The sequence below is a fragment of the Oncorhynchus nerka genome, linkage group LG25, assembly GCF_034236695.1.
Source record: "Oncorhynchus nerka isolate Pitt River linkage group LG25, Oner_Uvic_2.0, whole genome shotgun sequence".
In the NCBI taxonomy this organism is placed as follows: Eukaryota; Metazoa; Chordata; class Actinopteri; order Salmoniformes; family Salmonidae; genus Oncorhynchus; species Oncorhynchus nerka.
Window position 1 is genome coordinate 28478807 of NC_088420.1, and position 17323 is coordinate 28496129.

General features: G+C 44.6%; 1 protein-coding gene and 1 long non-coding RNA gene across 2 annotated transcripts; one reads left to right on the forward strand and one right to left on the reverse strand.

Annotated features, from left to right (window-relative positions):
- The first annotated feature begins 8892 nt into the window (after nt 1-8892).
- LOC115108898 (hyaluronan synthase 3-like) lies at nt 8893-15864 on the forward strand. The gene is made up of 4 exons (XM_029633460.2): nt 8893-8913; nt 9322-9966; nt 10749-10850; nt 10978-15864. The coding sequence occupies exons 2-4, from the start codon at nt 9322-9324 to the stop codon at nt 11905-11907; spliced, it is 1677 nt and encodes a 558-aa protein (XP_029489320.1). The 5' UTR covers nt 8893-8913; the 3' UTR covers nt 11908-15864.
- Nucleotides 15662-17280, reverse strand: LOC115109346 (uncharacterized). The gene is made up of 2 exons (XR_003860510.2): nt 17194-17280; nt 15662-16807 (listed from the first exon to the last, which is right to left on the reverse strand). It is a non-coding gene; the product is annotated as an uncharacterized LOC115109346 (long non-coding RNA).
- Between the last annotated feature and the right edge of the window lie 43 nt (nt 17281-17323).

Consider the following 17323-nt stretch of genomic DNA (forward strand, 5'->3'; position numbering starts at 1 on the left):
GGAATCAATTTGGAACCATCAAGCGTAAAGGGTCTGAATAGTTACATGTATGTAAATGTGATATTAGCTAACATTTCTAAAATCTGCTTTTGCTTTGTCATGATGTAATATTGTGTGTAGATTGATGAGGGGGAAAACGATGTAATCCATTTTAGAATAAGGCTGTAATGTAACAAAATGTGGAAAAAGTGAAGGGGTCTGAATGTTACAAATGTACTGTATGTATATATACAGTACCAGTCAAAAGTTTGGACACACCTACTCATTCTAGTTAATTTTTTATTTTTACTCTTTACTGCGTTGTAGAATAATAGTGCAGACATCAAAAGTAGCCACCCACAGCTTTGCACACGCTTGACATTCTCTCAACCGGCTTCACTTGGAATGCTTTTCCAACTGTCTTGAAGGAGTTCCCACATATGCTGAGCACTTGTTGGCTGCTTTTTCTTCCCTCTGCAGTCCAACTCATCCCAAACCATCTCAATTGGGTTGAGGTTGGGTGATTGTGGAGGCCAGGTCATCTGATGCAGTACTCCATCACTCTCCTTCTTGATCAAATAGCCCTTACACAGCCTGGAGGTGTGTTGGGTCATTGTCCTGTTGAAAAACAAATGATAGTCCCACTAAGCTCAAACCAAATGGGATGGTGTATCGTTGCAGAATGCTGTGATAGCCATGCTGGTTAAGTGTTCCTTGAATTCTAAATTAATCACTGACAGTGTCACCAGCAAAGCACCACCACATCATCACACCTCCTCCTCCACGCTTCAAGGTGGGAGCCACACATAGCGGAGATCATTCGTTCACCTACTCTGCGTCTTGGCCCAATCAAGTCTCTTCTTCTTATTGGTGTCCTTTAGTGGTGGTTTCTTTGCAGCAATTCAACCATGAAGGCCTGATTCACACAGCCTCCTCTGAACAGTTGATGTTGAGATGTGTCTGTTACTGTGTTATTTCATAGTTTTGATGTCTACATTATTATTCTACAATGTAGAAAATAGTAAAAATAAAGAAATGCCCTCGAATTAGTAGGTGTGTCCAAACCTTTGAGTAATACTGTTTATAAATATATAAATTATATGTGTGTATTATATGGTAATTGGTAACTTGTTGTTCAGGGTATGACTTGAGTAGTGTATTTGATTACAGCATGTATTGATTGTGTGTCAGAGCTTGCTGCAGTTTCTTTCTTTCCCGACACTCTACCAGCCTGTGTTGGACCTGAAGGCTGTCGGCAGCACCGGGAGAGGAGGGGTGGGTAAGTAAATAAGCCCATAAAGGATGCTTTGAGCCAGGCAGTGTGGAGGAGAGAAGAGGGGGTCTGTCTGAACAGTCCTGAGTCTTGTTGGAAGCTGGCTGCACTGCAGTGAGCTGGGACAGGGAGGGGGAGAGGACAGGAGAGGAGGGTGAGCTAGTGAGAGGGTAGAGGGGTCTTGAAGAGGAAAAGCAACGTCAGTCTGGGCAGCTATGCACCGAGCCAGGACAGTGTGACAGAGGAGAGGGGAGCAGGGATTTGGGCTGTGCTGCAGAGGGATGCAGAGAGGAGCTGCCACTGCAGTAGGAGAGAGAGACTGAGACAGAGAGGGGGACTGAAGGACGGGCACCAGCCAGGAGGCTACAGAGATCCATTCTTAGACATCCAACCTCTACCACATCGTGGCCTGGCTGCTTGCCCATGGGAGAAACCTGTGAGCAGGCATGGACTCCAGACCAGATGGGCAAGATTCTGCCAGGACCAGGGATGGGATCAGATCATCTGCTATCCTCCTGTACATTTCTCCCTGCCTAACACCCTCAACTGCTGGCTGAGATACTGGGATCTGAGGGCCTTCATGCCCCAGGACAGTCCGGGTAGATAGAGGAGAGGGAGAGGAGGTGGATCAGGGGAGACAGAGGATAAGGAGGAGTCGGTAGCTGTAGTTTTTTGATGAGGGACTCCTAAATTAAGTGAGTTGGAATAAAGATGTAGTGTGAGTGGGAAGCAGAACAAGGAGTGAGCTGTGCTGCAGAGTGTGGTGGAGTGGAGTGGGGCAGACCGGGAGCTGGGTGGACTGACGGACACACTGCCTGAGCTGCAAGGGTAACTCCAGAGGGGAGACGGAGCCCGAGTTGTACTCTGGGTCAGGAAGGTACGGGACAATATATACTGTGTTTTATATGTGTATGTGTGCGAGAGAACATAAAATCATTCTAAAGCATGTCTTGTGTGTAGTGTTATGTGGAGCAAATTCGTTTCCTCTCTGTGCCAATGGCCAAAACAGGATATTGGTAGTAACATTTGGCTAAAACAAACCTTCTCAGAATATATTCATGGTTATTGTATGTGAGTAGTAGAAATAGAGGGAGTATGTGGTGGGGTGAGAGTAAATCACATTCTGTTCATGGATAGATGAATGTGTCTATGTGAGTGTTGTGTGTCGGCTTGTGTCAGGTTAGTACGTTAAGTGTGTGGTATAGGCTTCTGTATTTCATGGCAGAGCACAGTGGTTGGTTCCCTGAGGCTAGTGCAATGTTAGAAAGACAGACCGACAGGAACTAACGCCTCAGAATTCCATTTGAAAATGTGACCTGTGCAAGGAAAACGTTGCCTGTTTGACATTCCATGGGATCACTGGTTGACTCCAAATTTGAAGGCCCTGTTGGGTTTTGTCAGCAGACTAAAACAGGCCTTAGGGGAAGTGGTGCTACTCTAGCTGCTCATACATTCTATTTGACTAACAGTCAGCCCCAGAGTGTACAGTTACCAGCAACCTCAGTCTGCCAGAGAAGGGCTTTAGCTCTGCAACCACACACCTCTTTGTATTGGGGAATGAGAAAGATGGTCGGGGCTGTTTTTCATGATACGAGCTAGGCCCCTTTGTTCCAGTGAAGATACGTTTTTTTATTTTACCCCTTTTTTCTTCCTAATTTCGTGATATCTAATTGGTAGTTACAGTCTTGTCCTATCGCTGCAACTCCCGTACGGACTCGGGAGAGGTGAAGGTCGAGACCCATGCGTCCTCTGAAACACAACCTCGCCAAGCCGCACTGCTTCTTGACACAATGCTCACTTAACCTGGAAGCCAGCCGCACCAATGTGTCAGAGGATACAACGTACAACTGGCGACCGTGTCAGCGTGAATGCGCCCGGTCCGGAGGAGTCGCTAGAGCGCCATGGGAAAAGGACGACCCGGCCGGCCAAACCCTCTCCTAACCCGGACGTCACTGGGCCAATTGTGCGCCACCTCATGGGTCTCCCAGTCGCGGCCGACTGCGACACAGCCTGTGATTGAACCAGAATTTGTTGTGACGCAGTTAGCACCGAGATGCAGTGCCTTAGACCGATACGCCACTCGGGAGGCCCGTGAAGAGAAAGCTTAACGCTACAGCATACAATGACATTCTAGACGATTCTGTGCTTCCAACTTTGTGGCAACAGTTTGGGGAAGGCCCTTTCCTGTTTCAGCATGACAATGTCCCCGTGCACAAAGCCCACACAGAAGGTCCACACAGAATATTTGTTGAGATGGGTGTGAAAGAACTTGACTGGTCTGTATAGAGCCCTGACCTCAACCCCACCGAACACCTTTGGGTGTTCCTAATGCTCTTGTGGCTGAATGGAAGCAAGTCCCCACAGCAATGTTCCAACATCTAGTGGAAAACCTTCCCAGAAGAGTGGAGGCTGTTATGACAGCAAAGGGGGGACCAACTCCGTATTAATGCCAATGATTTTGGAATGAGATTTTCTACGAGTAGGTGTCCACATACCTTTGGCCATGTAGTATATGTTGTGAGATTGAAAGAGAGCCCTCTAATGGGGAGTAGATGTGAATTGTTATACTGAAGATTACATAATATAATATTCTTAGTCCTGGTGACAATGTTTATATAGACATACTGTAAGCAGCTGATTATTTTTTGCATGGGAAGCAGAAAGATCTCTGGCCCACTGAGTTTATCATTGTAATTTGCAGACACTGTGCCCTGGCTCCAGAGCTTTGATTCACAGGTTTGGTGGAAAACTATGACTCTTTAAAGAAAGGCTGTGGAAGTTACAGTTAGATTGATAAATTATCAAGTTTAAACCCAGCCAGCAGGAGACTCCACACACTTGCCCCATCGCTCTCTCCCTTCACACGGTCATCCACTCCCCCTCCTTTCCTCTTTGGTTTCTCACCCCTCCCTTCCTCCCTCCCTCCTTCCCTTCTTCTGTAGTCACTGTAAAAGTGCCTGTCCCACAGCCAAAATGCTCATTCAGTCTGCACCAGCCTGCCATTACACCTGAGAATACAGTCCATTCAGTCTGCTGGAGGGAGGCATTACACCTGAGAATACCTGCCTGGGACCCACCTGGGAATAGCTACCTGTGCCTGAGCTTGGATCTCGCCTGAAAATACCTGCCAGCCTTTCCTCTGTGAATGCTGACCTGCAGCTCGCCCGAGAGCCGCTGAATTGCAAAGCAGATTCTTAATGTGAATGGGAAATCCAAGCCAGAGGAGATACATGTTCTACACCAGGATATGTATGTTTAAGTAGCAGGGACAAAGCCTTGATCATGAGATGATCCTCCTGGTGTGAGCCAGCTATCACCTCTACCACCACAGTGAGTACTGGGCTTTGACCATTCACTACCATGGAGACTGACTACAGTATTGTTCAGATACAGCCTTAAGTGGTGATGAAGGGTTACAGTCTGTGTTGGTTAGTGCATTGTATAGTAGTGGAATGGTCTCTCTCTCTCTCTCTTTCTTTTTGGGGAGATGTTAATTAGAGGGTTTAGTGCAGAAAGGTATGGTGGTTATAGAATTGATTTTGTGATTGTTTTGGCGATGTGACATTTCAGAGGCTGGAATTCTATGGGTTTCTGCATCAATGATCAATGACACTGTTCATCGTCATGATGCCTTAAAAACAGCAACAACTAACGTTACTCTTCGTTTGATTTATTTATTGTTTATTCATTGGCTGTGCAGTTCAACTTGGAAGTCCTAGTTTCTACCTGAAACATGATATTTAGTCCATAGTGTTTCACATGGAGCCCCCTCTCTATTATTTTCTAATCCTGGCTGCTAACAGCCCCCCAATGAATGTGGCTCTCTAATTAGGGTCAAACAGACCCTGTCCCTGTCTGTCTGCTTGCCTGTCATCTTCTCTATGCCCAGGGGGCATTTAGAGCATGCTGGCTGCCTCGCCCCTCATATTGCCCCCCCTGGTCCATGGATCATAGACTGGCCTTCAGAGGGGAATAGTTATGTGTTGTCAGTTGACACTGAATTAATCTGCACTCACTTTCCTAAAACAATTCTAGATACAATACCATGCATGGTGGAATACATTTGGAATAATGTGATATCCTGGAAATTGAGTTTGGGTAGTGTACTACTTATTCTGGTGGAGTACCATATTTACCCTAATTACAAGTTGCTGAAATAAAATAAAATCTACATGTTATTCGTCACATACACAGTTTACAGTAGGTATAAAAGGTGCAGTGAAATGCTTATGTGCTAGCTCCCTCAATACAGTACATTAATCAATATAAATAATCATAAAAGAGTCAAGTCAAAAATAACAAGTATTAGGAGAGGTAGTATGCATAGTAATGATGGACTTTATTTACACTGTATTTACAAATATAAAGTGGGTAGTGACTTGGTCATGCAGTAGAATAAATAATATATACATCAGGGTTCACTGTGTTTGTGTGTTACAAGTTCCTTAGTGTATTATTACATTGAAAGCGGGTCTCATAGAAACATGATGAGAGAATGTACTGTATGTGTGACAGGGCCAGGATGTAAATCCACTTGGTGAGTAGTTATTTACATTTCTGCCAGTGTTTTCCAAAGAAGTGTATGTTATGATATGAGGGCTGTGAATGAGGGCCATCTTTCTCCAGCCGAACCGAGAGGGGTGCACAGGGAGGTAATTTAATCAATGAAAGGGGGGGAATTGTTCTCCATTCTGGCCACTCCTGAGTGTCTGCCAAGTCCTGCCTCGCCTTTAATTAACGTCATTAACCTGGGAGGAGAGAGAGAGTCTGACTGAGTCTGAAGACTGCTGGAGATGCCAGACAGAAGTTACTCTATCCAGTTGTTTCTGTCTGTCAGGAAAATGAAGGCCAACTGATGAACTAGGCATCATTTCCAGAGATTGTTTAAAGGTTGTAAATGGCTATGCTGTTTCTCCGTGTTTATCCTACATTTTTTAGGTGAGGTCTTTCACATTCTTTCATTTGGAAAAATGTGGGTAATTGCTTGAATCTTAATCTTTACTTTTTGACGTAGCCAAAAATCCCATTATTTAGTGTTATGAAGAGTGGATAGCCTAGTTAGTGTATGTTTCAGAAGAGTACTGGTCGTTAAGGGTGTGACAGAAAAGACAGGAAATTACAATTACATTTACCGAAATAAGGGGGCAAATAAACATGTCTAATATGTAAACCTGTGAACTCATCATCTGCCTGTAGTTCCTAGGAGCTTATCAGGGCAAAGCCTGTGTGAGCTATCCCTGTTCTCTATCACTGTATGCTTATCAGGGCAAAGCCTGTGTGAGCTATCCCTGTTCTCTATCACTGTATGCTTATCAGGGCAAGCCTGTGTGAGCTATCCCTTTTCTCTATCACTGTATGCTTATCAGGGCTGTGTGAGCTATCCCTGGGTGTTCTCTATCACTGTATGCTTATCAGGGCAAAGCCTGTGTGAGCAATCCCTGTTCTCTATCACTGTATGCTTATCAGGGCAAGCCTGTGTGAGCTATCCCTGTTCTCTATCACTGTATGCTTATCAGGGCAAAGCCTGTGTGAGCTATCCCTGTTCTCTATCACTGTATGCTTATCAGGGCAAGCCTGTGTGAGCTATCCCTGGGTGTTCTCTATCACTGTATGCTTATCAGGGCAAAGCCTGTGTGAGCTATCCCTGTTCTCTATCACTGTATGCTTATCAGGGCAAAGCCTGTGTGAGCTATCCCTGTTCTCTATCACTGTATGCTTATCAGGGCAAGCCTGTGTGAGCTATCCCTGGGTGTTCTCTATCACTGTATGCTTATCAGGGCTGTGTGAGCTATCCCTGTTCTCTATCACTGTATGCTTATCAGGGCAAGCCTGTGTGAGCTATCCCTGTTCTCTATCACTGTATGCTTATCAGGGCAAAGCCTGTGTGAGCTATCCCTGTTCTCTATCACTGTATGCTTATCAGGGCAAGCCTGTGTGAGCTATCCCTGGGTGTTCTCTATCACTGTATGCTTATCAGGGCAAAGCCTGTGTGAGCTATCCCTGTTCTCTATCACTGTATGCTTATCAGGGCAAAGCCTGTGTGAGCTATCCCTGTTCTCTATCACTGTATGCTTATCAGGGCAAAGCCTGTGTGAGCTATCCCTGTTCTCTATCACTGTATGCTTATCAGGGCAAGCCTGTGTGAGCTATCCCTGGGTGTTCTCTATCACTGTATGCTTATCAGGGCAAAGCCTGTGTGAGCTATCCCTGTTCTCTATCACTGTATGCTTATCAGGGCAAAGCCTGTGTGAGCTATCCCTGTTCTCTATCACTGTATGCTTATCAGGGCAAAGCATGTGTGAGCTATCCCTGTTCTCTATCACTGTATGCTTATCAGGGCAAGCCTGTGTGAGCTATCCCTGTTCTCTATCACTGTATGCTTATCAGGGCAAAGCCTGTGTGAGCTATCCCTGTTCTCTATCACTGTATGCTTATCAGGGCAAAGCCTGTGTGAGCTATCCCTGTTCTCTATCACTGTATGCTTATCAGGGCAAGCCTGTGTGAGCTATCCCTGTTCTCTATCACTGTATGCTTATCAGGGCAAAGCCTGTGTGAGCTATCCCTGTTCTCTATCACTGTATGCTTATCAGGGCAAAGCCTGTGTGAGCAATCCCTGTTCTCTATCACTGTATGCTTATCAGGGCAAGCCTGTGTGAGCTATCCCTGTTCTCTATCACTGTATGCTTATCAGGGCAAGCCTGTGTGAGCTATCCCTGTTCTCTATCACTGTATGCTTATCAGGGCAAGCATGTGTGAGCTATCCCTGGGTGTTCTCTATCACTGTATACTTATCAGGGCAAAGCCTGTGTGAGCTATCCCTGTTCTCTATCACTGTATGCTTATCAGGGCAAGCCTGTGTGAGCTATCCCTGTTCTCTATCACTGTATGCTTATCAGGGCAAGCCTGTGTGAGCTATCCCTATTCTCTATCACTGTATGCTTATCAGGGCAAGCCTGTGTGAGCTATCCCTGTTCTCTATCACTGTATGCTTATCAGGGCAAAGCCTGTGTGAGCTATCCCTGTTCTCTATCACTGTATGCTTATCAGGGCAAAGCCTGTGTGAGCTATCCCTGTTCTCTATCACTGTATGCTTATCAGGGCAAGCCTGTGTGAGCTATCCCTGTTCTCTATCACTGTATGCTTATCAGGGCAAAGCCTGTGTGAGCTATCCCTGTTCTCTATCACTGTATGCTTATCAGGGCAAGCCTGTGTGAGCTATCCCTGTTCTCTATCACTGTATGCTTATCAGGGCAAGCCTGTGTGAGCTATCCCTGTTCTCTATCACTGTATGCTTATCAGGGCCAAGCCTGTGTGAGCTATCCCTGTTCTCTATCACTGTATGCTTATCAGGGCAAGCCTGTGTGAGCTATCCCTGTTCTCTATCACTGTATACTTATCAGGGCAAAGCCTGTGTGAGCTATCCCTGTTCTCTATCACTGTATGCTTATCAGGGCAAGCCTGTGTGAGCTATCCCTGTTCTCTATCACTGTATGCTTATCAGGGCAGGCCTGTGTGAGCTATCCCTGTTCTCTATCACTGTATGCTTATCAGGGCAAAGCCTGTGTGAGCTATCCCTGTTCTCTATCACTGTATGCTTATCAGGGCAAGCCTGTGTGAGCTATCCCTGGGTGTTCTCTATCACTGTATGCTTATCAGGGCAAGCCTGTGTGAGCTATCCCTGGGTGTTCTCTATCACTGTATGCTTATCAGGGCAAGCCTGTGTGAGCTATCCCTGGGTGTTCTCTATCACTGTATGCTTATCAGGGCAAGCCTGTGTGAGCTATCCCTGTTCTCTATCACTGTATACACAACTACTGATGTGGGCAATATACAATCAATTCACCACTAATCAAACCCAACCACATGTATTTATACATTCAAGGCCTGGCTAAAAATGTTATTTGATAAATTCATATAAGGCATCTCAAAGTGTATTACCTGCTTTGGATTTTCTTAAACACATGTGGTTTCTTGTCTGCCTCCATCCAAACCCAGCCTGAGCTCTGTCTGTCCTCCAACATTTCTGTCTGTCCCCATTCTGACTCCTTCCCCTCTCCTTTCCCCCGCAGATGCCCTCTCGCTGTAGGACTGTGCTGCATATCGTAACCACCACCCTCTTCGCCACGGTGGTCCTGTTTGGGATCCTGCTGGCCTATGTGACTGGCTATCAGTTCATCCACACAGAGCAGCACCACCTGTCCTTCGGCCTGTACGGAGCCATCCTGTCCCTGCATCTTTTCCTCCAGAGCCTGTTTGCCTTCCTGGAGCACAGACACATGCGCAGCCCCGCCCGGCCCCAGCACCTGCGGCGCTCTGTGGCCCTGTGCATCGCAGCCTACCAGGAGGACCCAGACTACCTGAGGAAGTGCCTCTGCAGCGTGCGCCGCATCTCCTTCCCCAGCCTGAAGGTGGTGCTGGTGGTGGACGGGAACAGACCGGAGGACCACTACATGATGGACATCTTCCAGGAGGTGATGGGTGGAGTGGACCAGGCTGGCAGCGTGGTGTGGAAGGGGAACTACCACAGTGACGGGGGTGGAGGGGTGGGCAGAGGGGGGACTGGAGCAGCGTCCCTGCATGCGCAGGAGGCTGCACGTGTGGCCAGGCTAGTGAGAGGCTGTCGCTACTCCTGTATCATGCAGGAGTGGGGAGGGAAGAGAGAGGTGATGTACACAGCCTTCAAAGCCCTGGGAGACTCTGTGGACTATATGCAGGTAAGTCTCTTTGTGTTTAAATTTTGCATCTCTCAACGGGTCCTCTGTTCTGCTTGATATAAATAGGTAACCTTATCTCCTTGTGACTGAGTCTCCACAGACTTTGGCACAAGGCCTTGTATCGATGCTCTTCCATTACAGAGCAATATCTCAAAGCTGCGAAAACACACACACGCGCTCGCACACACACACATACGCACACAGAGGTAATCCCATTACTCAAAGGCCAGTCACGAACAGCATTTCCCCCCCTCCCAAGTGAGTTTTATACACTCTCAAGTGTTACATATTATAGCAACTGATTGAAATGTCTGCATTTCTCCTGGGCTTGCATTCTGTATACATAGAGCAATAATACAGTATATTACTGCATTGCCAGGGTCAAAGTTCAGTTGTTCAGCTGGATCTCTTCTGTATACTTCTTGAACACCTGTGTGCTGTCAGGAGTCTCTAATTTCTTTCAGCTAACTTGAGTGGCACCTGATGAAACACAGGGGCCCTGGATCACCTGCTGTGTCCCTAAGCCTTCATTCTTGGGTCTTTTGCAATCATTTATAAACACTTAACCACTCATTTATTAATGTAGACCACATCAGTGTGTATTGCACACATATCATCCCTACAGCAATCGTAGTAAGATCAATAGATCAATGATTGTGTGATGGGATAAGCAAATTAGATTAATCCACTGTCAAAGCCAATCCCATTACCACCAACTTGGCTCCATGTCAGTTATATTATAAGGATGGAAATAATACACCTGTGTATGTGTGGCTTTGCAGGTGTGTGATTCAGACACAGTTCTGGATCCAGCGTGCACCATAGAGATGCTGAAGATTCTAGAAGAGGATGCAAAGGTCGGCGGAGTAGGTGGAGATGTTCAGGTGAGAGACTTCTTTCTCTAAGAAGACCCTTCACATTGTTGTTATTGTCATCCTTTCTAAATGTATTTACTAGTTCTACTGAATCACCAGTAACAGTTTCTCCTCACTTGTCTCTGTTTCCCTTCAGATCCTGAATAAGTATGACTCGTGGCTCTCCTTCCTGAGCAGTGTTCGTTACTGGATGGCCTTCAACGTGGAGCGGGCCTGCCAGTCCTACTTTGGCTGTGTGCAGTGTATCAGTGGTCCCCTGGGCATGTACCGTAACTCCCTGCTGCAGCAGTTCCTAGAGCCCTGGTATCACCAGACCTTCCTGGGCAGCAAGTGCAGCTTTGGTGACGACCGCCACCTCACCAACCGCGTGCTGAGCTTCGGTTACAAGACCAAGTTCACGGCCCGCTCCAAGTGCCAGACTGAAACGCCAACGCGCTACCTCCGCTGGCTCAACCAGCAGACCCGCTGGAGCAAGTCCTACTTCAGAGAGTGGCTGTACAACGCCCTCTGGTTCCACAAGCACAGCCTTTGGATGACATACGAGTCTGTGGTGACGGGTTTCTTCCCCTTCTTCCTTGTTGCCACAGTGATCCACCTGTTCTACCGCGGGCGCCTGTGGAACATCCTTCTCTTCCTGTTGACAGTGCAACTGGTTGGCATGGTGAAGGCCACCTACGCCTGCTTCCTGAGGGGCAGTCTGGTCATGATCTTCATGTCACTCTACTCCCTCCTCTACATGTCCAGCCTGCTACCAGCCAAGATCTTTGCCCTGCTCACTATCAATAAGGCTGGCTGGGGCACGTCAGGGCGGAGGAAGATTGTGGTGAACTTCATAGGGGCAGTGCCCGTCACAGTGTGGGGGGTTGTGCTGCTGGGTGGGGTTGCCTACACCATCTACTGTGAGACCCAGGAGCCCTTCAGTGAAACCGAGAAAGCGCTTCTCATCGCTGGGGTCATCCTGTACGCCTGCTACTGGCTCATTCTGCTGGTTCTCTACCTAGCGATAGTGGCCAAGCGCTGCAACAAGAGGGAGGAGCAGTACCACCTGCCGTACGCAGAGGCATAAGACATGGATCCTTGTTCAGTCCCTTGTGGTGCTGCTTGAACAACTGAGCCAGTCTGTGGCCCCACCACTCTGTCTCCATGGTGCTAAACCTCTGGGACCTATGGGGCATGAATGTGTTGTAGAATGACAATGGACGGACAGTTCTCAAATTAACCTGGGAGACTTGGTTAAGTAGATTACAAACCTTTTCTACAGCACAGAGTCCTCTACCAGTGGCCATGGTGCTTACACTGGATATAAAGCACATTAACACACATCCCGTTTGGCCATGGGGGGACAAGGTGTGGCCAGGATATACCAGAGATCATAAGAGTTATGACACGGTGTGTGTCAGTATGTACAATGTTGATATGTAACTTGATGCACTGAGCTGAGGGCCTTCTCTGCCTCAATCAGGAGACACAATGATCTACAGTTGTATTTTTGTAATACAAAAATTGATAGACAATCTAACATTTATACAAACATAACTTACAAATACATTTGGTGCTGATGCACAGGCCCAGGATAAACTTTTAGCTCGTAAGCTAATGGCTTGCAAGAGTATTGACACTCAATTGGATGAGTCAGTGAGTTTCAGTGGCCATTTTGTTCTATGGGTGCCAAATTGTATTCACATTATACTGCAGTGTTCATTACAGGATGTACTTTTCCAAGTGAAGATAATCCTACATTAATTCCATCATATAGACTATGACCAAAGAGCACTTGTTTTTTGACATGTCGTACCATTAATACAACACAAGTACTAACTCCATTGCTGTTATTAGTTGTAAATCCATAATGAGAAAATAAAAACATGATCCCATTTTATCAAGGTCAGGTGGTATTAGTGTAGGTGCTACCATGTCTAAGTTGACATGTGTTTTTTGTTGTTGGAGAATGGAGATAATGTCGTGGAAGTTTCCACTTGTGTGCTATTTAAGTTGTGTTCATATGATTTTATTAAATGAGGATTGCATAACTTGAAACTTGAACGTGCAAACAAGACACATAAAACAACGTTTGTTTACAGACTTGCTCAGCCTCTATCTACCAATGGTGCAGTAGGTCAATTTGATGGTACAGTACATTTCCAGAGGTGATATAGATGTTCAAGTACAAACTTTGTGGGCCACCAGGAATATGTGTTCAGTGTTGTCTTGGCTATGAATTAGAGTTTGCTGTTGTTGGGGCTAAAAACTGCAACCTCCACATCAGTTTCACAAGGCACAAAATTGCTTGCAATTCCTTCAAGTATTGGTGGCCATGAATTGTGACCACATTCTTTTTGAGTTTTTTTATACTGAAATTGGGGTTAAACAGATAAAGAGCCCCCACAAAAATGTAGTACTTTGAAGTTATTTCCTGAGTGCAATGCCAACATAAAGTTAACACCAACATAAAGTGTCTTAATAGGGCGTTGGGCCACCACAAGCCAGAACAGCTTCAATGCACCTTGGCATAGTTTCTACAATTGTCTGGAACTCTATTGGAGGGATATGACACCATTCTTCCACGAGAAATTCCATAATTTGGTGTTTTGTTGATGGTGGTGGAAAACGCTGTCTCAGGCGCAGCTCCAGAATCTCCCATAAGTGTTCAATTGAGTTGAGATCTGGTGACTGAGATGGCCATGGCATACGGCTTACATCGTTTTCATGCACAACCACTCATACCCTGTCAATGGGGGGCATTGTCATCCTATGGGGGCCAGTGGTGGAAAAAGTACCCAACTGTCATACTTGAGTAAAAGTAAAGATACTTAATAGAAAATGACTCAAGTAAAAGTGAGTCACCCAGTAAAATACTACTTGAGTAAAAGTCTAAAAGTATTTAGATTTATATATACTTTAGTATCAAAAGTAAATGTAATCGCTAAAATATACTTAAGTATCAAAAGAAAAAGTAGAAGTATAAATCATTTCAAATTCCTTATATTAAGCAAACCAGACGGCACCATTGTCTTGTTTTTATTTATTTATGGTTAGCCAGGGGCACACTCCAACATGTAGACATCATTTACAAAGGAAACGTGTGTTTAATGAGTCCGCCAGATCAGAGGCAGTAGGGATGACCAGCGATGTTCTCTTGATTATTGCATGAATTGGACTATTTTCCTTTCCTTCTTAAGTACTTTACACCACTGATGGCATAGCCATGGTAGCCAAAATATTAGCTTGCCCTGCATGATGGCCCTAAGCATGATGGGATGTTAATTGTTAATTAACTCAGGAACCACACCTGCGTGGAAGCACCTGCTTTCAATATACTTTGCATCCCTCATTTACACAAATGTTTCATTCAGTTACTTGTGGTCATTAATGGGGTTGGTTTTAGGCAGTACATTGGAAAACATGTTGGAGTCACAAGGCCATTAAGAGACGCCAGCCAGAGAGATTGTGTGTCGTGTGGGGTGGGGTGGGGTGGCCAGGCACAGAGGGGGAAATGTTGTACTGTGTGGCTGGATGAATTGGTCCCTTCAGCCAACATGGAGCAAAAATGGTGGACATCTATGGTTACACTTATATGTGCATGCCAAGAAGGGACCTCCCCCTTTCCCCTAAACACACACATAAACAGCCACTAGGAGGCTAGGGATGCTTGCAACCCCTTTGGTCCTCTTTAAGGAATAAGTCGTGAATGCTGGAACACTGAACTTAGTGTTTAGAATTGTGTACAGACAAACTCATCTCTATTATTCATCTGTCTTAACATGTAGATGTGGCCTACCTTTCCCTTTCTACTCCTGAGGGTGTATGTCAGGTGACTGTGTAATAAGACTCTATGCACATGTATGATGTGTGTAAACTAGCAGCACCATATCAGCAAGTAAAATGATGAGTATGTGTACATTTATTTGGCGAATAAAGGTGATTTTGATTCTTCTGATTTTGACATATTTGGATTATGTGAAGAAATGAGAGGCAAGGACACCATAGAGACGACTGTGACAGTGTTGTCTGACATTCGTTTGTGTGGAGATGTCAAATACAATCTTTGTTATAGCCTATCTATCAGGCTGAACATCTGCTTTCAGTCTACAATATTGTCAGCAATTGTTGATTTCCTTGATACAGCCTGCCACTGTTTGACAACAAATCAATCGGTCTCATAATGCTGAGTGACTGTAGATGTCCAGCCATATGATGTAAGCATATCTGACATGAAAAAACCCAGTCTTATAATTGTTTTGAATATAATTATGTAACTATTCAATACGTCTGTGACTGAAAATCTATGCCAGACTTTTCTAAGGTGTCTCAATGCCGCAGAACAACTGTTGAGCCTATCGAACAAACCATGGTATCTCAGCTCATACAACATTCAATGTTACATAAAGGCAATGTTTCACAGTATATTGCAAAGTAATATATTTTGTGTATTGTATATATTCAAAGATATTTTGAAGATGTACAAGAATTATGGGTTTAAGAATAGACCTATATTTAAAAGAAACTATTGGATTTGTACATTTCCTGAAACAATAGCGTTTTACATGATTTTTACAATGTGATGTAGTTAGCACAATGATCTGTTATTCAGTGTAGTTTGGTCTCTAGTGTTCAACATTGCCACACTTGTCATTTTGTAGTTTCATGGATGAGAAATCACTCATATCACCATTATCCCTATTATGATTTAGGGATGATGCTTCATGTAGATTTAGAACAGGCAGTTATAACTGTCATGTAAAAGTAGTAAACCAAGATAGCATTTCTAATACAGTAGTAGGGTACAAAGAAAATCAGAATCATGCACCAGCATATGGCTATTGAAACATAAAATACACATTTTATTGGTATGTAATAGCTGAAAATAAAGTATTGTAACCACCTATGTATTTCATTATGTTTAAATATAGAAGGCAAGACATGTTGTTGGAAAAAGGTTTTGTATTTCAAATCAAAACAGTTATTTTTCCGACTTGTACAGCAGTTGAAAAAAAATGTATTTTTTATCTGAATAAAAAAAAGATTCTCATTCGACTGTTGTGGTGATTTCTTCCCCATCTGAAAGTAATCACTGTACAAATGTCATGTCAAGACATGACTAAATCCTGTCATCTGATAAGTGCAATAATAAAGACATTTTAATAATACACCACAGCGTTAAGCAAATTCCAGCAGTGTAAAACCACTGACATAACAAAACAAATATGCACACAGCCTAGTTTCAGATGTCCCATAACCTCAAGCCAGAGGAGTGTGTCCCAAGTACAGTCTTGCAATGGGTGCTCCATTCTTGTGGGTCTGGCGTCATTAAGAGTGCAGCATGTCCTTTGCTCCCATAGAGGTGACCAGGGTCAAGGTCGTTAGGCACAAAACGGAAGAAAACAGACTGCAACAGGCACAAAACGGAAGAAAACAGACTGCAACAGGGACTATCTGAACTTGTCCATTTTTTTCCAGTTAAAAGTGTTTTGCGACAGTGAGCCCTATAATGTATATGACCAAGCACTTCACTACAGTTTCTTGGCCACATTAGTGATGATGGGCTTTGGGCGAGTATTGAAGATGAGCTTCTTCTGGATGAGGACGGAAATAGAGTAGGTGGTGGGGTTCTGCTGGTTGATTTCCATGGGAACCTTCTCCCGCTGTGGGAGGCCAGAGTGTTTCATCAGGACAGCGAAGGGCTTCTCCAGTTTGACCACCTTCCCATAGAGGATGTGGTGTCCCACAATGAGCACAGGTACACCCTGGGGAGGGGACACAGGTGAGCACAGTAAAGACAAGACACTCTGAGTGGAAAGAGGTAACAGAAGAGTGTACTAGCACTGCATTATAGTGCCATGTTGTCAAGTGCCTCTGGTGTAGAGCAGATCTCCCATCAGGTTCCCAGCCAATCCAGAGTTCTGCCTGGACATCATTACCCCTGGAGTTCAACCAGCAGCCACTCAGTAGGACCAGGTCCATCCACACTGGACAGGGATGGATAGGGGAGTAGAAACAGATGCTCTCACCAAATACATAGACATCAAACATTGTCACTAAACATGATGAAGTCCTGTTTGTTTTAAGATGAAACATTTTTATGTAATTCATTTCATTATTCTTTTGGCCAAATTTCATATACACAAATGTAAATTTACAAACAAAAAACACATTTTCTTACCCTACAAAAATAAATTGAACTGTATTTTAAGACAACAGGTTAAATACTCTACTAACAAAAAAGCTGTTAGAATTATAAGTGTATGTAAGTTATGTCCCTTAAGGTCCTTGTGTAATTGTAATGTGATATTGCACCCCCTAGGTCGATTGTCCATTGTATATAATCTATATATACTTGTGTTCCCTCATGTACCTTCTGTATTGATTTGTTGTTAATAAAAAAATAAAAAATATATTTAAAAACGTCCTGTTTGTTTTCATGTTTTCCCGCCCCGAAGATGGTACATCTTCATCCGGCGCACATTCGCGTCACTTGCATGTAG

Coding starts and splice junctions, on each gene's coding strand:
- LOC115108898 (XM_029633460.2), top strand. CDS start 9,322: ATGCCCTCTCGCTGTAGGACTGTGCTGCATATCGTAACCACCACCCTC. Junction 9,967..10,748: donor ACTCTGTGGACTATATGCAG/GTAAGTCTCTTT, acceptor GTGGCTTTGCAG/GTGTGTGATTCAGACACAGT. Junction 10,851..10,977: donor GAGTAGGTGGAGATGTTCAG/GTGAGAGACTTC, acceptor GTTTCCCTTCAG/ATCCTGAATAAGTATGACTC.